The following is a 23,387-nucleotide window of genomic DNA, read 5'->3' as shown; positions in this document are numbered from 1 at the left end:
ACTTTTAAGGTTCCTGGGTGCTCAAGAAGAGGTCGCCTAACGCGCCGGCCTGTCAGGGAGGTCATTTCAGCATTTCCCCACACTGGCCTCGCTGTCACCCATGTTATCCCGGGCCCAGGCTCCCAGGTCTGCTGGTTCCTGGGAAAAGCAGCACCACTCTTGTTTAACAAACTCTGGTATCAGGAGCAGAAGCCTCGCTCTCCAGAACTTAGCCGCCCCTCGTCCCTGGCTGGGAGGCTGCTGGAAGGGACGGGAGCTGCGGGGCGTCCTGCCGTCTGTGAGGGCTCAGCTGCGCCTCTCGGTATCCTAATCCGGCCTCCTCTTTATGACAGGCAGGGACTCCTGTTAGATCCCCTATCAGTTACATTTCGCTTCTCATTTCAGTCAAAGTGTCAACAATCTGGAATACTCCCCCATCCTTCTAGCGGTATTTTTAGAACAAACAAACAACTGACATATTTAGCTAAAATAAATCACCTCAAGAAACCCCGGTTTGGCTCATTTTTTGCTCCCGCTCCGGTTCTTAATCTCAATTTAGACCAGTGACCGGGACCAGCAGCCAAACTGGAAATGACATGGCCAGGGTGAACTAAAAACACCCCTGGAACCACAGTGCCCGTGTTTCAAAGACCTCCTCCAGGGTGTGAGTTTGGCATTTTTTGGAAGGGAGCCATTTCACTTAGTGCTATCCACGAAGCACCAAAGAACCAACATGAGCAGTCAGGGCCACTTCCTGAGCGCTGTCTCACCGGGTGGTGGGGGGAGGCCAAGGGGGTACCGTGAAAGTGGGAGCACCTGCCCTCTGCTTTGCTATAAGCAAGCCGGCAAGCAAGTGCCTTTGGCACAGTGGCCATCGAAGAAGTAAATGTGTGAACGGGAAACATCTGAAAGCAAGTCTTCCCATTAAACTATCTGGCTAAAAGAAAATCATCTATTCTCGCTGAACCACAAAGCCATCGGTCATTTCTAAAACGGGGGAGGGAGTGAACCAGAAGCAACTCTACTGACCTGCCACCTGCTCAGAGCCCATCTCTCTGGAGGGTATCCCTGCCCTTATTTCGGACTTAGCTCCCATGGCCCTGATTTCCCTGTATTCCTGAGTCTGAAGCTGGGAGCTTAAGCACAGAAATGAGGCATATGGGTCCATTTCAGTGGATGGTGGCAGATGTCAAAAGAATGGGAATCCTCTGTCACATGGACCTAGGTGGGGAAGAGCCCAGGCCAGATGGGACAGAGACAAAGGAATCCATGAGGATCTGCAGTATAGAAATGGCACCCTCCACTCAAGGACAGGATGGGAACCAGAAAGGAAGGAACCTGGCAGGGGGCTGGAAGCTGAACCAGCTCTTTGGGACCCGAGGTGGACAATGCACCCATCCCTCTGGGATTGGATGTGAAATGGGACCTAGTTTCTGCACCAGAAAACCGCTGCTGTGAATCCTGGCCTGTTTCACATGTCCCATGTTCTCGGTCTTTACGTCCTGTGTGTTCTCACTTAGCACATCATGAAGGGGTGGGTTTTGTCTTGCTTGGCTTTGCTTCAGCGGTGCCAAGGAGACCAGAAGCAGGACCCTTGTCCGTGGGGGCTGGAGCTTTAGCAGGGGGCCCTGCTCTCCAACGGCGTGCGTGGCGGGGGCCACAGCCATGATCTTTGTTTCTTCTGAGGTGCTCGGGACACTCTAGAGTAATTCTTCACACGGCACTGTAAGCGGCACGAAGGCAGGGACGGTGCTTTCCTCGGCCGTGGCAGAAAGTGGGAGCTCTCTAACCTTTAACTAGGGGGGTGCTCAAAGAACAGACAATCGGATCATCTGTAGGTGGGTTATTGATCCCAACCAGCTGTTTCCAGCTGAGGATTCCCACAAGAATACTGACAGGATAAACGTGGAGACTGTCTTCTTTGCTCTCGGGGACTTTTGTTGTGTTTTGTTTTTAAACAAATAGTAAATAGTCATCTTTCATGACCTTAAAATGCAAAAAGACCACTATGAATGCACTGACATTCACCTGTATTTGGACTGTTGGATATTTTTTGCACAGTTGGCTGGGTAACTAGCAGGTAGGTGCTTTATATGATCCATGTGTAGTAAGTAGATATCATCATTGTATACAGCAGAACTTGGCAGATTAAAACCAAAATGGACAATGGAAGAAACACAGGTAGACACACGCTTAGCTGGAACTAAGGCTACCAGACTATTCGGTAGGGTCATCAGTTTCAACCACTCACTGCGCAAACGTGTATTAATGTGTACAGCATGGGCTAGGTGCTAGGGACCCAGAGGTTTCAGGAAACACCTTGCATGAAGTCTGAGGATGACACTCCATACTTTGAATTGTTGAATAAGGTATCTAGAAGAACTTGCAATCTTGTAAAGAAAAGCTCCAGAACAAATAAACCTTGTGCATGCCACCACTGGGGATAGATGGCTTTGGGGTGGCCGCCCTAGCCTGGCCTCTCCCAGCTGCCAGGCCTCCTGAAGAGCTCTCTCCCCTGGCTGATGGGAGAGAGGCATATCCTGAAGGCTTTCTGTCCAGCATGCTCTGAAATAACCAGGAAAAGGGGAACTCTCTGGAAAGGAAGCAGGAGAGTCCCATGAGGACTTAGGACTGGGGGACAAACAGCCACATGCATATCTAGGACTGGGCATGTGGACTCAGGGAGCAGAGCTTGGGCCAGCTCAACTCCCAATATGAGGACAAAGCCATCCCTAATCCTGGAGCAGGGAGGTCTTATCATGACCCAACACGGCTTCGAATACATTTCTCCTCCATTTTGTCTTTTCCAGTTCCTCTACCCATACCTCACAAACCCAATTTTCAGTTTCTAAGCCGTTTTTCATTGGCTTTTGGGTATTTTGTCTCTCTTAACAAGCATCTACATTTACTGAAGGCAACACGGCAGACCCAGAACTTCACAGAAAGATTACATCAACGGGCTGGTGCAGGGGGCGACCACGTCCCCTGCCTCAGCAAGCCCCTCCCAGAAGAACCGTGGCTTTGTGACCCAGAGCCAGAGAGTCAAAGGGTGGAGGGGCCCCCAGCCATCTAATCTCAGCCTCTCAAGAATGCTGGCAACCCTCCTACCACCACATACGTCTACAGGGAGAGAGACTGGAAAGCTGATTTTTTTTTTAATTGTGGTAAAATATACATAACGTAAAATCTACCATTTCAAAGTGTACAGTTCAGTGGCATTAAGTATATTCACAGTGTTGTGCAACCGTCACCACCATCCATCTCCAGAACGTTTTTCCTCTTACAAAACTGAAGCTCTGTACCCAGTAAATGGTAACTCCTCATGCTTCCCTTGCCCCAGCCCCTTGGCAACCCCTAGTCTGCTTTCTGCCTCTGTGATTTTTGGCTGCTCCAGGAACCTCACAGAACAGTAGCCACACAGTATTTGTCTTCTTGTGTCTGGCTTATTTCACTGAGCATAATGCCCTAAAGTTTCATCCATACGGTAGCTTATGTCAGATCTTCCTTCCTGTTTCAGGCCAAATAATATTCCATCCTATGTATATATCACACGTTGGTTATCCGTTCATTCATCCGTGGGCACTTGGGTTGCTTCCACATCTTTAGCTATTGTGAAGAGTGCTGCTGTGAACACGAGTGTGCAGTTATCTATTTGAGTTCCTGCTTTCAATTCTTTTGAGTACTTACCCAGATGTGGAATTGCTGGATCATATGGTATTTCTATTTTTAACTTTTTGACGCACTGCCATACTATTTTCCACAGTGGCTGCACCATTTTACATTCCCACCAGCATGGCACAAAGGTCCCAGTTCCTCCACATCCTCGCTAACACTCATGACTTACTGGTGTGTGTGTGTGTGTGTGTGTGTGTGTGTGTGTGTGTGTGTGCGTGCGCGCGCGCGTTACTAACAGCTCTCCTAATGGGTATGAAGTAGTATCTCATTGTGGTTTTGATTTACATTTCCCTGATAATTACGATGTTACGAATATTTTCATGTGCTTGTCGGCCAGTTGAATATCTACTTTGGACAAATGTCTATTCAAGTTCCTTGGCCGATTTTTTTTGTTTGGGTTGGTTTTTGGTTGTGGGAAGTTGTTTTTAAGCAACCTACTGCACCGATGAATCTGCTCCGCTTTGATCCACGGTGTCTTTGAGGGTGACACCCATTTTCTTTTGCCCAAAGATCCTCCTCTCCAGCTTGTATTCAGGCGTGGGCATCCCTGGGTGGGTTACCTTGCACTCATCCCTCCCAGACATCCTTCAGGTTTCCATGGATGATTTCTCTGAGCTAACGAGAAGAATAATCTCTTTCTTGTGGCCCAACTTTCTATCAAGTGCAAATGTAATGGGCATGTTCCTTACTCCATCACTCGGCTCAGGCATAAGAATAGCCCACAGCACCTGGCCTCTCAGTAATCACTACATCAAAACATTACTCAGTATCATCTTTCAACTTACATTGAGTGTAAGTGAGACACAGTGAGGAAGAGACAGCCTTACTTGCCAAGTAATGATTTTTTTTTAAACCAGATATATGCTCCACTCAAGTACAGAATGATCCTAACCATGTTTTCTAGTTTATTGATAAGATTGACAGGGGAGACAGCATAAAAATGTGGTCCTTCTGGATTGCTAGCTCTGAGCATAAAATGTCTTTCTCTTATTCATGGCAGCCTTCCCAATGCCTAGCATGGTACCTGGAAGGTGGTAGGAACTCAGTGCTTCAAAGGCAGTGATTAAGAGCACAGATGTTGAGGCCAGACCACCTGTGGTCAAATCATGACTGTGACTGACAAGGTGGGTAATTTTGGACAAACTAGTTTACCTTTCTGTGCCTCGATTTCTTTAGCTGTAAAATGGGGGTGATAACACTGCCCACCGTGATCAAATGAGTTTAGAATGAATTCACAGTGTGCTGATAAGAGTTGCCTATAACAACTATTATCATAAATGCTAATAATTATCACTGCTAAGTGAATGAGTAGATGTTATGTATGCCCACTGCTTTCCATGCAGTTAGTTCCCATTGGTGTCAAAAGAAATGTGATCTCTCGCATGTGTGAGAGTATAAGATCACCCACAGGAGAGTGTTTAGAAGAGCTGGTGGTCTTCTGGTCAGGTGACTGAGGACTTGTGTCAGTACCCTCTCACGTATCAAAGTTATGGGTCAGAAAACATACTGGAGGCATCTGGCTGGCTCAATTGGTTGAGTGTCTGATTCCTGATTTCAGCTCAGGTCATGATGCCAGGGTTGTGGGATCAAGCCCCACGTCTGGGGTCTGCACTGAGCGTGGAACCTGCTTGGGATTCTCACTCCTTCCCTCCCTCTGCCCCTCCCTCCCACTCGCATGCTCTCTGTCTAAAAAATAAATAGATAAAATAAAATTTAAAGGAAATATACTTAAGAGAGTTGGCCACACACCTTAATGATGCCACTTGGATTTGTATCCTTGAGAGGTTCTAAAAATTGCTTTCTTATGCTTTGCGTCACAAACCGCATTTGTGGTTTAAATAAGAAAGCTTAAAATTCAAATCAATTAACAATTTGTAATCAGTCGGGCTGCACAGCCACCATTTGTCTCAGGGCAAGAAGCTAAACCTGGCAGCGGCTGCCCTTAGCAGCTACTGTAAGGCTGGCTGAATTAGAAGAAAACATTTTAGGCTGGCTGAATTAGAAGAAAACATTTTAGTTACACTAAAATTCTCAGATGCCACTGTAAGTAGGATACTATCTGATATATTTTTCAAAGACAAAAAGGAACAAATTGTCAGCTTCCATTCCATTATTTTATCTAAAAATGCATCCCCATGGCAGAAACACAAAGTTCGTGAGGGGCTGACCAAGACGCTCACTGACAGATTGCCACACCGTCCCCCAGAGAGACACCTGTTCCAAACATCACCCGGCACCTACATCTACCTTCTTGGGCCAATGAAGAAATCTACCAAGTAAAGTGTATTCATCAATCAGGAAATGTTTGCAAAGCTGTATTTCAAAAGGAGAAACATCAAGGCTCCTCTCTAACAAGTACATTAGATAAGGAATCTACCCGAATTTACACTCTTCAATAGAAAAATGTGTTCTTTGTTAGATTTTATTTTGGGAAAAACTTACAATGTGTTAAAGACATTTTGGGGCACTGGGGTGGCTCAATCGGGTAAGCGTCCAACTTTTGATTTTGGCTCAGGTCACGATCTTGCAGTTTGTAAGACTGAGCCCCGTGTCGGGCTCTGTGCTGACAGGGAGGATCCTGCTTGGGATTCTCTCTCTCCCTCTCCCTCTGCCCTTCCCCTGCTTGTGTGTACTTTCTCTTTCTCTTAAAATAAATAAATAAATAAATAAATAAATAGACATTTAATATATAATCAGCAAATAATTTGTCATTCTTTTGATTAGGTATTTAATAAAAGGTTTTAAAAAATAATTTTTTAAGAGAAAAAGAAGTCACCACAAGAGGAACAAAATAAGAGAATACATCTATAGAAATCGTACACATAAATCCAACCATACCATTACTTATATTAAATGTGAATGCACTAAACACTTAAGACAAAGGGCAGGAATGATCAGACTAAATAAAAAAGCAAGACCCAATCATAAGCTATCTATAAGAGAAGAAGTATTTGGCTGAAAAGAAATAATGGCAGAGAATTTTCTAGAAATGATAAACAATACCAATCCACCATTTAAGTAAGCCCAGTGAATCCGAGCAGAAGCCACTCTTATCTGTATTACAGTGAAAATGTACAGTGTCAGCAACAATAGCAATTAAGAATAGCCAGAGAGAAAAGACAGATGACATTAAAATGATCTAAAATTAAACAAATAGTTGACTTCTCAACAACTCCAAGAGGAAAGCAAGATCATTTGTGCTGTGAGAAAATGTGAGCCTAGAATTATATATCCAGTTGGAAAATCTCTTTCGAGAGTAAAGCCAAATATATTTTCAGACACAAACTGAGAAAGTGTGCCAGCAACAGACCCTCACTAAAATTTCTAGGATAATCACTAAACAAAAACCAAAACAGAATGTTTCTTTTCCAAATTGGCAAGTAAAAAATACGTAACAAAAACACAATTAACCTAAAAGAAGGTAGGAAAAGAGAGGATAACCTATGAAAAAAAGGGCAGGACAAAGAGAAAGCACAAATGAGGTAGGAGACACTAATGCAAATATAATAGTATTTACAGTAAATGGAAATGAACTAAATGTTCCAGATAAGACTGTCGGCCTGAGTTAAAAAAAAAAAAAATTAGCTGTCTATATTAAGCACAAGAGTGAATCTAAAACATAAGCATATAATAAGTTCAAGATAACAGAATGAAGAAAGATACTCCAAGCGTGCATGCAGTGTGCACATGTATTGTATGTGTGCACACATTAGATAAATGTTGTGGATGTGTGTGTATAGTATGACAAACTAGATTTTGAAGCAAAGTGAATTATGTAACTTATTACATAATGATAAAGGGTTGAATTTACCAGGAAGACAAGCAATTCTAAATTTATATGCACCTTATAGCACAGCTTTAAACTATATAAAGCAAACATTGCTAGAACTATGTGGGGAAATAGGACAATCCACCATCCCAGTGGCACATTTCAACACACCTCTGCTCAACAATTGACCGGTTAAGTAAACAAAAAACATCAGTAAGAATGAAGAAGATCTGAATAGTGCAATTAATAGCTTAATCTAATAAATATATATGAAATATATACAAATATATAAAAATGTACCTCCAAATACAGAAAGCGTTCTTTTCAAACACAGATGGAATATTTATAAGGAGAGACCACATGCTGGGCCATCAAAAAAGTCAACACATTTCAAGTTCATATAGATTGCAGTTTCTGAACACAATTCAATGAAGTTATTAAAAGCCCATTAACAGAAGATAAGTGGAAAGACCCATATACTTGACAATTATAAAATACAGTTCTAAAATAACTGATGGGTCAAATAAGAATAATGGAGATTTAAAGTTATTTAGAATAAAATAATGATAAGAATTTCACGTACTGAAATTGTGGTCTCCCAACTAAAGTAGCACTTGGTGGGAAATTTTTAGTCTTAAATGTTTATGTCAGAAAACAAGAAAGACAAAAATTAAAAATGAACTAAACACCTAACTTAAAAGATTAAGAAGGAAAACCAAGCAAAACAAAACAAACTCAAAGAAAATAGAAGAAAGAAAATAATAGAAGAACAGAAATTCATGAAAGACAAAGTAAAAATACAGTTGAGACCATAAAAAAGCTGGTTCTTCGAAAAGATCAATGTAACAGACAAATTTCTGGCAAGGCTGTTCAAGAAAATTAAAAAGAAAGCACATTAAGCAGTATTAGGAATGGAAAAGACTTAACCATAGGTGCTACATGACAACAAACAGATCATAAAAAAACATGAACAACTTTATGCCAAGGAAATTTAATATTTAGATGAGATGAACAAACCCTTAAAATATATGTTGTATGTTTCAGCCTCTATGTTATATGTAGCTTAATAAAATAAGTGGAAAACGTGAAAACCCCCTAATTATTATTATTATTATTAGTAGTATTTATGAAATTTATTGTCAAATTGGTTTCCATACAACACCCAGTGCTCATCCCAACAGGTGCCCTCCTCAATGCCCATCACCCACTTTCCCCTCCCCCCACCCCCCATTATTTTTTAAAAGCATCAGAAGTCTTTCCATAGAAAAAAAAAACAGCCCCAGATGGTTTTACAGGCAAATTCTACTGAAACTCATTATTCTCGAAACAGGTAATTCCAATCTCACACAAATGATTCGAAAACACCCCAAAAATGATTCCAACTCCTTTTAGGAGGCTGGCCTAATCTTGACGCCATAACTTGACAAGTATACAAAGAGAAGGGAAAATTACAAGGTATTTCACACCTGAACATAAATATAAATGTTCCCTTAAAAATTAGCAACCAACTCTCTCATCACCTATAGCAATTCATCTCATATAATTTCATAACTAACATCTTTTGCATTACTACCATTTGGAAGTGATAATTACAATTTTATTTACATTTAAAAAATAAATAAAGGGGCGCCTGGGTGGCGCAGTCGGTTAAGCGTCCGACTTCAGCCAGGTCACGATCTCGCGGTCCGTGAGTTCGAGCCCCGCGTCAGGCTCTGGGCTGATGGCTCAGAGCCTGGAGCCTGTTTCTGATTCTGTGTCTCCCTCTCTCTCTGCCCCTCCCCTGTTCATGCTCTGTCTCTCTCTGTCCCAAAAATAAATAAACGTTGAAAAAAAATTTAAAAAAAAAAAAAAAAAAAAATAAAAATAAAAAATAAAAAATAAATAAAAATAAAAATTAGTCAACTGAATCCATTAAAATAAGCTAATATGTCATGATCAAGTTGGGCTTATTCCAAGAATGCAGAGTTAATTTAACATTAAAAAATATCAATTAATATAACATTCAGATTCAAGGGAGTAAAATCATACAACCATCTCAATAAATATAGAAAAAGTGTTTGATAAAATTCAATATCAATTCATGATTTAAAAAGATCAACACTTTTTAGTTAGTTAGATAAGTTCCTTATCTTCTTAAATAATATCTACAAACAAACTTGTAAAAAGCATAATTTGTAATGGCAAAACACTGAAAGAATTTTATTCAACTATACAGAAGGCCCAGTAAGGCCAGTTTTAAAAAGTTGAGGGATTGGAGATAAAGAAACTGAATTTTAATTATTTCAGATAAAAGTCATTGTCTATACAGAAATCCCAAAGTAATCTATACATAGATTGTTAGAAGTAACAAGAGTTTAGCTGAGTAGCTGGGTCAAGAAGAATATACAAAAATCAGCCACCTTTCTACACACTAACAACAAATAGAAAGCAAATTTTTTTTTTTTAATTTTTTTTCAACGTTTTTTATTTTATTTTTGGGACAGAGAGAGACAGAGCATGAACGGGGGAGGGGCAGAGAGAGAGGGAGACACAGAATCGGAAGCAGGCTCCAGGCTCCGAGCCATCAGCCCAGAGCCTGACGCGGGGCTCGAACTCACGGACCGCGAGATCGTGACCTGGCTGAAGTCGGACGCTTAACCGACTGCGCCACCCAGGCGCCCCTAGAAAGCAAATTTGATAAAGAAAAAAATACTACATATATAGTGTATACAAATGAAATTTTTTTCAGGTAGTTAGGAATAAAGCTAGTTAAAAATGGGCAAAATATTTATAAGAAATATTTATAAGAAATATTTATAAGAAAAAAATAAAACTTCATTAAAAAGTATTTTTAAATACCTAAATAATTAGATATAATGGCCATGGATTAGAAAACCAACTGTCATAAATATATAATTCTCCTCAAACTGAGCTATTAGACTAAGTGCAATTCCAATAGATTTGCTTTTGTTTTTGTTTTTGGAACTTGACAAACTTGACTCAAAAATTTATACGCAAGGGGCACCTGAGTGGCTGAGTTGGTTGAGTGTCCGACTCTTGATTTTGGCTCAGGTCATGATCCCAGCATTGTGGGATCGAGCCCTGTGTCAGGCTCAGGCTCCGTATTGGGCATAGAGCCTGCTTAAGATTCTCTCTCATTCTCTCTCTCTCTCTCTCTCTCTCTCTCTCTCTCTCTCCCCCTCTGCCCTTCTCCCCCACTCACTGTCTCTCTCTAAGGAAAAAAAAAATTATATGCAAGTTCAAAGGCCTGAGAATAGCCACAACACTCTTGAAGAGCAAGATATGGGGACAAACTTACCCCCCATATAATAAAGTTGTAAGAATTCAGAAAGTGGCAATCACACACAGATGGGTACATTGACTGAAAGAACCAAACAGAAAGCTCAGAAATAGCAACCCCCCCCCCCCCAATACGGGCATTTGATTTAAGGCAAAAATGATACTGTGGAACAACAGGGAAAGGAATCTTTTCAATACATGATGCTAAGACAAGCAATTTTTCCATAGAGGGAAAAATTACACTACATCCTTCACACCATACATATATAAAACAATCATTTCCAGATGGACCCTTAGATTTAAGTGTGAAAGGTAACACAAGAGAGCTCTTAGAATATAACTTAGGAGACTTATCTTCATGACCCTAGAGAAGGGAAAGTAAGGTTTCCTAAACTAGACACAGAAAGTAAAATCCATAAAGGAAATAATTGATAAATTCAATCGCTTTAAACATAAGAACTTCTGTTCATCAGAAGACAAGGCACAGACTGGTGGAAGATTTTTGCAACACATGTCACCAACAAAAGGACTCGTAACCATAATATATAAAGAAATGTCACCAATTGGTATGAAAAAGTCAACCCAATTAGGAAAGAAGAAAGATTTCTCCCTGTACTTCACAAAACAGAAAAGCTAAATGACCAATAAACAAATACAAAGGTATTCAACCTCATGCAACTTAAATTCACAATGTAACACCATTGCCAAAAATAAGTCTGAAACACCGGGTATTGGTGTAGGCAGCCACATGGGCTCTTGGGCACTGCTGGTGGGAAACTGGCACAACCCCTTTGGAAGATAGTTTGGAATCATTTGGTAAAATGGAAGATGCAGATACCCTATGACCCAACAATCTCACTGCTACATAATGCCTGGAGTGTTTGCACATGTGCACCAGGTGACCTGTACAAGGATATATTGGGACGCCTGGGTGGCTCAGTTGGTTAAGCATCTGACTTTGGCTCAGGTCATGATCTCGCAGTTTGTGGGTTTGAGCCCTGCAATAGCTCAGAGCCTGGAGCCCGCTTCGGATCCTGTGTCTCCCTCTCTCTGTCTGCCCACCCTCACCCCAAGTTGCGCTCTGTCTCTCTCAAAAATATATAAATAAACATTAAAAAAAAAAAAAGAATATCTACAGCAGCTTTGTTTGTAACAGCTGAAAATGGAAAACAACCTGTATATCCATTTGCGATCAACTAGAAAAATACATCTTGGTATATTTGTATAATAAAATACTATTTACCGGTATAAAGAATAAATTGCTGCTGCAGGCGGTAAGGATCAACCCCAAGAATACAATGCCACACGATGAAAGCAAGCAGTATAAGGATATACTCAGTACAATTCCATTAAAAATGTTTAGATATGCAAAACCAGAAATTTTCATTCTTTGGGAGTGCAAACAGATATGGTATAGAAACACAAGGGAATGCTCAACATAGAACTCAGGATGCAGTTAACGTCCAGAGATGTTAGAGAGGTAAGGGGATAGGACAGGCAGGGATACATAGGAAATTCATAGGCAATATTAATTTTCCTTTTCTTAAACTAAGAAGTGAGCACACATGTTAACTGTATTATTATTTTAAATATATTTAATAAATAACCTTTAGCTTTTACTCAATATTTAATAACAATCATTTTAAAGGATTCTCAAATATCATATTTGAGAACACTGTAGAAGGACTTGTAATACCAATAACATGGATTCCTACCAATTACTGAGTGATTACCATGTACAAATGCCTTAAATGCACTAGCTAAGACAGCTGAACGTCCTCAGAGGGGCAGCTGGTCTCTCAAGTACTACTTATCCTTACTGTCACCATGAAATGATAAAAGATGGCACTTAAGTACCTTGAATGAGCTTAACAGGGACCAAAAAGTCTATTATTCTCTGCATCAGGCTAAGAGGCTAGCTAAATCAATGCTCCGTTCAACAGTTTAACTGCCCAACAGTTAAACAGGCCTAAGCCCAACTGTGGGAGGGGCTTTCTCCTCCATCTGGCAAGTTATCTAGGAGGAAACATCAAGCATGTCCTCAGTCTGTGTATGGCCATTGGGACACGAGAAACATGAGGCATTCCCAGGCTTCCGAGAGCCTACGGTTCTGCGGGAGACGAGCTTGTCACAAACGGATAATACGTGTCGGCATTCGGGACAGGTGCCCACATGGTCTTGTTTAGGTTGGTGATGAAATGTTTTACCCACGTTGGAAAGAAACCATGGGATCCACCAATTACATCTGGCCCCAACTTTTCACAAAGTATTCTTGGGAAGAAGTTTCCCATCACATAGGAAGAAATACAAATATTTAAAAAGCAAACAAGTCATTGGCTGCTCTCAGACCTGCTGCCATATGCTTTGCTTTTTTGAGCTTACAGCTTAACATTAAAATAACAGGCCTGCATTCTTCAAATATCTCTACTGCTGTTCCTTACTTATTCTACTTGAAAAGGCTGTCAGCTGCTGTCACTTGGAAGCATTACCATATTAGCCACCACTGTTTACTGCTCACTGTGTGGCGTGGCTATTAGTTTAATAAGCCTCCTCTCGGATGACACCCGAGGCTGTCTACACAGGAGACACACGCGGGAGTCTAACGTCTAATGAAGGTGTTGGGGTGGGAGGCAAGGAATGCCGCTTTATACATATTGATGAGAGAAACCGAATTCAACGGCATCAGGTTGCACTTTACTGATGGGTAAAGGACCGAGTCCTTTTTAAAGTGCTTTCACCATTTTAAGATTCCTTGGGCTAACCGGCTTTGGATGCAATCCAGAAATACACTCGGTGTGCAAAAGGGCACGTTTGAGGCCTGCAAGAAGTAAAACACTGCAGCAGAGCTCTTTAATTCACTCTGCACAAATAGCTGAACCTACAAAAGAAATCTCTAGTCAGAGGTTTCCTGGGTTATAATGAGAATTTTCTCGATGGGGAGAAGAGAAGTGCCCTTTTCACTTGAAGACAAAGAAATGTTTGTAATGGAAATGCGTGAACCAATTTTCCAAGGAGAGCTGAAACGCACTGATTAAAAACAGTGAAGTGATGAGGCACGGAAATAAAGCCAAAGCAGAGCCACTTAAAATTCGCCACGGCAGCCCTGATTTCTGAAAGTGAAGGGAGCTGCCCTGAGCCCCCGTCTGCATTCCTTCCCTCCCTCCCTCCCGCCCCAAGCCACCCCCGCCCCATCACTGACCCTGCCACTTAGACAATTAGAACCTGCCAGCGTTTCTGGCCACAGTATACTGGTTACCAGGCTACTCCACTGAGGATAAAATGGGAACCAAGGCACCCACACAACAGTGTCCTTCTCCACAAAGCCTAACTGACAGGCCCGGATTCAGGGATTTGGAAGAATGTTGTGAATTCAAGTAGACCGACATGCATATGGCAGTTTACAATGTCAATTCTTCAGTTAGGTACAGACACTAATTGATTTATTTAGGGAATTCTGTTTCCTAGAGAACAAAACCAAGGTACAAAAGAGGTCAGTACCTTGTTGCAAGGTGCCTAAAAGATGATAACCGCCTGGAACTAGCAGAAGGCGCCGGTGACCAGGACAAACCAGCCATAAAGCCTGTTTCCCAGGCTTCAGGCACTGGAGTCGGCTCGATTTAACTGGTGCCATATCCGTGTGTATCTGTATTAGCATTTACTTCATAGTTTTCTTTAAATTGACTTTGAAACAACTCATTTGAAAAATCTGTGGTCTCCCTCTGAGCAGGAATTTCTATGAAATCACACTTTGATACACAGGTATATTTTTTCTAATGTGCATCTTAAAAAATAAAAATGTTCATCCACCATCCATCTAAAATCATCTAATGTGCACCAAAGCTACATACACATTGGGAAAGACTGGATAAGGTGTTTTAATATAATAAGGTGACCTAACAGGCTGTGTTTGTTTCTAAATATCATGGAAAAACAAGAATAAAGGAATTTTGTACTATTTACCCTCAGGGTATCCATGAAGGACCTAAATTAGATAGAGTGACGGAAGGGGGAAAGAAGTAAAGTTAATAACTTCTGAGTAAGGAAAAACAAAAGGCCAGGATCACTTACATAAAATTTTCTGGATATTCACTCAGGGCCATGTCAATGATATTCAGAGCATCGTGGTAATGCTTTTGTGCAGACAGTAAGAGGGCAAGAAGGTGCAGGGAGTTGGCATCATCGCCTTGAAGTTGAAGAGCTTGGCGGACGTACCCCAGAGCCTCTGGTATCTGGTTTGAAACAAAATCAAAAAGAATTTTAAAACACACACACACACACACACACACACACACACACACACACACGAGAAGATACCATTTCAATATCTGATTCTCTATAAACATCAAAAGTTGCTTCACCCTGTGCCACATTCAGATTTTAACCTTTGTGATAGCCCCAGGATATTAACCACAAACATGCAGACAGATGTCTTCTTCAAGCGACAGTATGACCTGCGGAGTGATGCTAGATGCTCCGCTTCTCTGTAAAACTGCCAATACCAAATCTTTTGTTTCTCTCCAAAACACAATTTCTCTTTTTCCACAAAACTGATCCACTCTTGATTATGCCCAAGATTGTTTCACTCTCAATGGAGACACATACAAGTTGCCAGAGGTTTTTAGTGTAATTAAGCTGCCTTAGCTGAACTGTTCTCATTTTTTGAAGTATTAGTGAACTAAAGTACATAAGAAATTACAAAACCTTAAACAGAGCTTTCCAAAGGATCAGACACCCGTGAATCTTTTCAAGTTCCTTTGTCCTGGACATCTCCATCAGGCATCAAGGAAATATGCAAACAAACCAACAAACAAAAACCCCACACCTTTCCAAACTACAACCTAAAATAACTTGATCCAAGGAACAAACTGCAATGCCGCATACAAAGCAGATGTATCCAAATTCAAATAGGGTGAGATAAAACTTTAACCTTTAAAATGCAAGAGCTGTGCAAGACTCTTCAAAATTGTCCAAGCACCAGGGTTGATAAAATGCATACATAATGGATATTTGAACGCCCGAAATTCCGTGCAGGTTTAACAGTAACTGGGGGGAATTAGAACCTGACACTGGATTTCGAAATAGAGCTCAGGACTGAAGCATTCTTACACAACCACCCAGGGACTGCTTCCTGTCCCCCTGCCTCAACTCCAGTCCAGACCTCTTCTCTGTTCGCCTGCTTCTTCCCAGCCCTCAGTAACCTCACTCTGTAGCAAGAAGCCACGACTTCCCAAACCTATTCATTTTCCTCTCTGAAATTCCATTTAGGATGATTTAAGTTATAAAGCCTGGCTACAGAGACTTTCTGCCACCGAGCCATAGAATCAGGGCTGTCACAGCCTGGGAGAGGGCTCATCCAGCCCAGCCATTTGTTCACAGGGAGGGAGCCGAGTCCAGGGAGGTGACAAGACTTGAGCATTGCCATCTAGCTAGTGAGTGACTGAGTCAAGAGTGGCTCTAAACCTTCTGATTCCTCTCCTGTCCTCTCCTCCTGCGCAAATGGCATTGGCTCTAAAGATAAGAGGGCCACAGCCTTGGGGCCCCTGCCCAGCAGGGACACTCTCCCACAGAGGTCTGATGTCTTCACACTGCGGGCCTGCAAAGATAGCGGCTGGACCCACAAGGCCCCACCTATGTAACCTCTCTTCGGGGAGACAACCCACTGCGTGAACAGCCCTCAGCTTCCTGTTAGGAAGGTCGAAGGCAGGTGTACTTCTGGTGTGGATCTGCAGGGGTGACCAGAGCAATCAGGGACAAACTGATAACAGGATTCAACATGATGGCCTTAAGGGAGAGCTGACTGGGAAGGAATTCAAAGCTGGTTTCTTCATTCAACGAGTGTTACCGGGTACCTAACATATGGTGGGCAGTGTCCCAGGCACCAGGGTATAGTGATGAAGGTGACAGCTTCCTGCCCTCTTGGAACCTGAAGTCTAGGGAGGAAGACAGGTCCTGAACAGGAGAGCTGAGCAGGAGGGAGGAGAAGAGATGGCTCCTGCAGGAAGGAGGCTTCAGGGAGAAGGTGAGAGACGCTCCTGGTGGAGGAGGGCCCGGGGGGTCGACCCCCAGTGTGCAGCTGAGGCAGTAGCAAGCTCCCCATCCATCCAGCTGTGAGCCCTACCATGCCGGGCGACAGGGCCCACACAGAGGAGGCATTCTGGTTTCCTCGGTCCCCGGGTCACCACGGGAAGGCACTCCTCAACACCATTCCCAGGCCCGCGGGGAGTCAGAAGCATGCCCACAGCCCCAGCCTATCCGGGGAATGGCATGTCTGGGGAACTGACCTCTGCTTCACCCTCCAGTCAGCACTCAGGAATGTGCTGGGGTTACCACCAGTGTCTTGCACCTGGTGGGCAGGCAGGCATGCGGCCAGACTCTCAGAGCAGCTGGGAGGGGACGGGAGGGTATGAGAATGGTCAAGACGGCTTCTGGAAGCTGCTGTTGGGAAGAGGAAGGCCAGCGAAGCTTGCCTCTCCAGCAAGGAGAGTGCTGAGGAGTCCCGTATGTCGAGGGGGGAGCCACTGTGACTGTCCCTCTCTTCCACATGTTATAAAGGAAACTGGTACCTCTTGCCCATGCCTGCCGGCAACTTCCTGTCAATCGCCAGCACCTTACGATGACCAGTGGCTAATCCCCACTGCGCAGCTCGGCACTGGGTCTGCCAGCAAGGGACAAAGGCTCTTTGGGGACTCCTGGGTTCATTCAGGGTGTCTGCCACGTGCTGCAGCCCGTGTTGCCCTCTGAACCCTCCAGATGTGTGGACGTAATCTCCCAAAGCGGAGCCCGGGACATCTGTGTCTTCACAGCAGACGCCCAAACTGACCAAAACACCAGTGGCTGTGCCGTGGGGAGTCGGCATCCTCTGAGAAGAGACTGGCTTTGGGTCAGCTTCGGGTCGGCGAAAGAAGACCAGCTACGGCCTCAGAGGGAGGCGCCGAAGGAACTGTAAGAAGGCGCGCACACCAAGTTCAGAGAACGTGAGAGAAACTGACCTGTCTGGAGATGGCAAGCTGCAGAGCCAGGTAGAAAGCTGCTTGGTGATCTGTAGGTGACAGGCTGTGGGCCCTGAAAAAGTATTGATGGCCATTAGAACGCGGGAGAGGCCATTTGAACCCTTCCTATGCAATGAGTATTCCCATTTGCAGTTTTACACGCAGGCCACGTATTTACGCAACGTTTCCTTTAAACTCTCTTTTGTCCATTAGCAAGTGCGACGTGTTTTCCTTCTTATGGCTGTGTGTGCGTATGGTGCCGGAGCCTGCTTCTGTGTTTCGTCTAGCACCTGAAATGGCAGCCAAGGATCCTTGGCTTTGAAGAGGTGAAGCCACAAGGCCCTGAGTCTGACCCCCCAACCCCCCCAGCAGACGCCTCCCTTGGGCTGAGCAGGAGAAGCCCACGTGTCATGCTAGGACACGGTGAGGCTATGAGTACACTTGGCAAGGTGACGGCTGCATCGGTTAAGTCTTGGCTTGGCCTTAACACTACTCCCTCCAAATTTCGGGATTTCAGGGAAACCGTATGAAAATCAAAGACCTGGCTTTGCTTGTAAAATGAGGTTTTGGTTTTTAATGAACCATGGGAAGAGGAGGATTCTCATTCAGCCTTTTGAAGCTTCTACTAAGCTCCCTCCAGCTTACTGATGTAGTCTGCGTAACTATGCATGTAAGTCTCTGTGGCCAGACACTAGGCTTGGTTTTATTAACTGGCCTTTGACAGCGAAGGGGAAGAGGCCGTACTGGCCTCCTACTTGATTGCAAACACAGTCATTCTTGCTTTTATGTGGAGGCCAATTGCATTTCACCAAGAGTAACTCAAAATGTGACTCGACGAGGCAGAAGTCTGTGTTCAGAAGTCTGGTAGGAAGAGAAAAACAAACTTTCAGTTTCTTCAAAAGGCACTATGGGGCCGACTAATTACAACTGGGGGTGGGGGTGGGGCAGACAGTACACAACCCTTCACGGTCCTCTGTCAACACTCTGGGATTAAAGGAGAATCTTCTACCAGCAGAAAACAAATCTGAGATAGAAAAGGAAGCCAAATCATTATGTATTCAATGGCAGCAAACACGTCAAGGATGTCTTCCTGTAGTAATAAGGCCTTTTGCAGAAACCATCTGTCTGCTGTGGAGAAAAAGGCTAAACAGTCTTCCAGGTATTTGGGATCCAGAAAATATGCTACTGGGTCCAACAAGTAGGGCATTGTTTAGACAAATGTGGTAGCTCCAGTGCAGGACTGGGGAAACTGGGGTGGTGACTGTCCTTTAGGTATGCTCAACAGCAAAGGACCCAGACTACCATTCCTGCGAATCTTCATTCATCATCTTGCCTCAAGACACAGCCTGCATTTAAGGGGCTGCGACTGAAGAGGTGTGCGTGTTGTCCTTTTAAATGTCATATTTCTGGGGCGCCTGGGTGGCTCGGTCGGTTAAGTGTCCGACTTTGGCTCAGGTCATGATCTCACGGTCCGTGAGTTCGAGCCCCGCGTCAGGCTCTGTGCTGACAGCTCAGAGCCTGGAGCCTGTTTCAGATTCTGTGTCTCCCTCTCTCTCTGGCCCTCCCCCGTTCATGCTCTGTCTCTGTCTCAAAAATAAATAAAACGTTAAAAAAAAAATTTAAATGTCATATTTCTGCCAGAGGCCTACTCAGTGGGCTCCAGGTTTTATGATTTTACAAGTATTGGTTTTCCATGAATTTTTACATCAAAGAATTTTTTTTCTTTGGTGTTCATAAAAAGTGAGATTGGAATGTCATGGTTTCTGTCTCTCCCAATTATTCAGGGAAAACGAATACACACTTAATTATGAAGAGACTTTGAATTATTTAGCATTATTTATTTTATCTTCTTTCACAATGGATAAAGCCAGGTTTTTACAACCCTCAAAAAAACCCCCAAATTCCTCAGAGCTACCATTTTCTCAGGCCAGTTTAGACTTGTCACAAATGAAGTTAAATCAAGTCATGGTTGCTTCTGCCCAACACCAACCAAGAAAAGCTGGCAATGGCTTGGTGAGTTCAGGGAGTAGATGGGGATAGTTCTGACCAAAGGCCCACTCTGGCCTCCTCAAATAACGATTAACTGCCAGCCATAGCACTATGAAAGAAACAAACCAGGAACGACAGAAATCTTGGCATTTCTGGGGTGCATCAGGACAAAACCTGAAGACTGCCAACTTGACTGCCCAACTGCCAAGTTTCTAACAGGACACAACTTAAACATACACATTGAAAAATCTTATTTCAATAATTTTGCTAATGAATTAAACTGACCACTTTAGCCTATGAAAGAAAAAAGGAGATAAGGAGAATGCCCAAGAAAACAAGAAAAAGCGCACAGTGTGGAGCTCATGTAGACTCCAGAAAACTTGCTTTGGTCATGTAGAACAGTTTCAGCAGCTAGGCTTCCTGTGACAAAACTATGCCAACAGAAAACGTGCTCAACAGAAATGACCAAGCAATGCAAGTGAGAGGAAAGACATTAGTAGCGATCTTGAAAACTGTAAGCCTGCTGGACTCAGCATATGGACTTAAAGCAGCCTCATAAAGCCCATTCCCATAGAGTCAGCACCTGGTAAGGCTGCTAAGAGAAACCCAAAGACCTAAAAATGTCACCCCATGGATGCTCACAAAGCACCTCCCTTGTCAAAGCACCTCCATATCCATTAAGTCAGTTTCTCTTCTATGAGAAAAAATTCTTAGATTGCTGGCTCACTGAGGCTGCCCATCTGTCCATCCATCTACTCATCCATCATCCACCTACCCAAGTCACCCATCCATCCATCCATCCATCCATCCGTCCACTTATCTGCCATCCATCTCAACTAGTCGCCCATCCATCCACCTGCCCTTCCATCCATCTATTAGTCCATCTACTCATCTGACCACTCATCCATCCATCCATCCTAGTCATTCATCCATCCACGAATCCATCCCTCCATCTACATATCCAACCATCCACCCCTCTATCCACTCATCCATCTATCCATATCCACCTATCCATTCACTCACACATCTATCCAATCATCCATCCACCACTCATCCATCCATTCACCCTAGTCATCCATCCATCCATCCATCCATCCACCCATAAATCCATCCATCCATCCATCCATCCATCCATCCATCCATCCATCCATCCACTCATCCATCCTCATCACACATCCACCCACAAATCCATCCATCCATCCATCCATCCATCCATCCATCCATCCATCGGTCCGTCCATCCATCCATCCATATTATGCAGTACCTATTGCAATGCCAGGACATGTCCTAGCCTCTTGGAGAGTAAGGAGATGAAAGAACAACACAAGCGTCTTTCCTTCAGAAGCTCCCCACAACCCCGCAGAGGGGGAGACCCAAAGTGATCGTTACAGTGCAGTGGGAGCATGTCCTGGGAGAGGTATGCCAGGGTGCTATTGGAGAGCATGGATGGGCCTCCCAGACCACCTGGCTGAAACTCAGAATGCCTTGAGGTCACTCTAGTGCTTTCCTAGACTCTGGTTCCAACATCCTCTAGAGATGAACCAACAATATAGAGAAGGCTGACCAATTTGAACCTGGTCCATAAGACACATACCTGGTAACAAGAACAACTGTAGTTTATGAAGCATCTACTATTAAGCATCCTGTCCAAGAGCATCCAGCAAAAGAGGTAAAGCCAGAAGTGAAATTCTGAGGCCTTGTCTCCCTAGCATAACACCCCATTGCCTTGTTTAGCCAACTCTTAAGGTCCCATTAGTCCTAATTACAGTGGACATGGGATCTGTGTGTTATTAAGGAAATAAAAAATACAAACCTGATGAAAGTTATTACTCAGGAACCTCCCTTTAGTTACACACATAGGATATGACCAACTTGTCCCGGTTTGCCCAGGATATTCCTGGTTTTAGTACTGAAAGTCCCATATTCTGGGAAACTGCCCAGTTCCTGACGAACTGTGCACAAAACATGCCACATTAACTTAAACTGAAGCTAGGAGGGGGAGAGAAAAAAAAGAGCGAGATTGGACCCCCTGTAACACTTTATATGGCAAATGTGAATGACACCATGCCACCTCTTCCTTGTGGGGCAGCCCAGATTGCTGCCGTTGGGGGGGTCAAGCTGCTGAAACATGCTCTCGACTGTTTGCAGACTTGCTTTCCTCTGGAGGACACAAGAGCACAGAAGTAGCCACTCAGACCACTGGTGTGTCTTCAGAAAGCTCGGAAGACAACACTGTTTTTCCTCATGATTCTTTTCGTACCAGGCAAATGAGTTGGTTCAGCTGCTTGGGCTGAGTGTATGAGTCAGCAAACAGCTGAGGGTCTCAGTATTAAGATGCAGTCATGCAACTAGGAGGTCTTCAAAAATCGACTTTTGGAATCCACTAGAAAGCAAATCTTTCTGAATTCTGACTCCGGGCATAATTAAGAGTTAATTCTCACATGCTATATCTATAACCCCATCCCCTTCTTTTGAAAAGTAGGATCCACACCCAGCGTGGAGCTCGAACTCACAACCTCGAGATCAAGAGTTGCACGCTCCACTGACTGAGCCAGCCAGGAGCCCCAACGTCATCCTTTTTGAATTATACTGTTTTCTCTTTAAACAAAAAAAATTGTCAAACAACGGTACAAACAGAATTGTGGGCAGAAGATTTACAATACACAGTAAATAAGTACTTCTCAGCCAAGTGGTTTTTAAATACCCATTTACATTTAAGAAGTAATACAAATCATTCTTAATTACCTCACATCATTCCCTTATAGATTTCTGTTAAGTCTCCAGTGCACTGGAATAGCTCTGGCTAATGAACGTACTTGAAACAAAATAATTTTATTCCTTTGAAAAATATTCTTTATTTCACACAAACACTAATGTAGGTTAGCCTTCCCCAATATGATCGTGTAGGTTAGCAGGATTTTATTACTCTTTATTCCCATATGAACTAATATTTTTAAAAATCTCCATGAATTAAAACCCAAGCAAAAAAAGGAACAAAAAGGGATTTCAGGCCAATGGAATAGCTGTTATATAACATGAAGTTACGAATTCTGGCAGCTCAAGGCAGACCACCGCCATGGCTGTTTTTAGACAGTCGGGAAGATGTGCCGATTTAAGAAAAATGAAACAGATGTGATGGCCACTTTTCATAGGCATCCATGTGTGGGCTTTACAAACTAGGACTGCAGGACGTGAGACTCCAAATCATTTGAAATGGAAATGCTTTCCACACTCCATGCTGAAGAACGTTAACAAAAGCTTAGCATGGAGATAGGAGGTCTGTCTGCAGATGTCAAGTGGTACTTTGCGTCATTAACCAGTCTGGGACTGGCAAAAGGGAAGAAGCTATCAGCATGCCTGCTAGGAAATGAAAAGAAACGAGACAAAAGAGTCCCACAGTAACTGAAGCCGGGTGATAATGATTTCATGAAAAAAGGGACACGTGCGCAGTGACAAATCTGTAGGCAACCCCAGTTACTAAGAAAAGAAATTGAACAGAGGTTATTTGGCATTGAGAGGTCCTCATAAAATTTTCAGATAAGTAACGAAGTTTCTAATACAATTCCAAGAAATCAGTGTAACTCAGATACATTTAAGGTGACAGGATCAATACCGATTCAAGATTTGACATCACGGGGCTACCCCTGCAGGCAATGATTCGTTTGGGTGATTTACTATACCTGTGGTAAGGAATAAAATTAGGGCGG

The 23,387-nt window shown here is 43.2% G+C and overlaps 1 protein-coding gene across 6 annotated transcripts in view; it reads right to left on the bottom strand.

The window, feature by feature from the left end:
* Positions 1-23,387, bottom strand: part of TTC7B (tetratricopeptide repeat domain 7B) — a 273,770-nt gene that overhangs the window by 97,355 nt on the left and 153,028 nt on the right. For all 6 annotated transcript variants that reach the window (XM_086709020.1, XM_086709021.1, XM_086709022.1 and 3 more), the window contains 2 exons: positions 17,692-17,764; positions 14,771-14,931 (listed from right to left, as the gene is read on the bottom strand). In XM_086709020.1, the coding sequence (XP_086565146.1) occupies positions 14,771-14,931; positions 17,692-17,764 (234 nt within the window). The remainder of the gene's footprint in view (positions 1-14,770; positions 14,932-17,691; positions 17,765-23,387) is intronic.

This window comes from Puma concolor, chromosome B3 (assembly GCF_028749965.1).
Source record: "Puma concolor isolate L17-30 chromosome B3, mPumCon1.1.hap2, whole genome shotgun sequence".
In the NCBI taxonomy this organism is placed as follows: Eukaryota; Metazoa; Chordata; class Mammalia; order Carnivora; family Felidae; genus Puma; species Puma concolor.
This window is presented reverse-complemented; position numbering and strand designations above follow the sequence as displayed.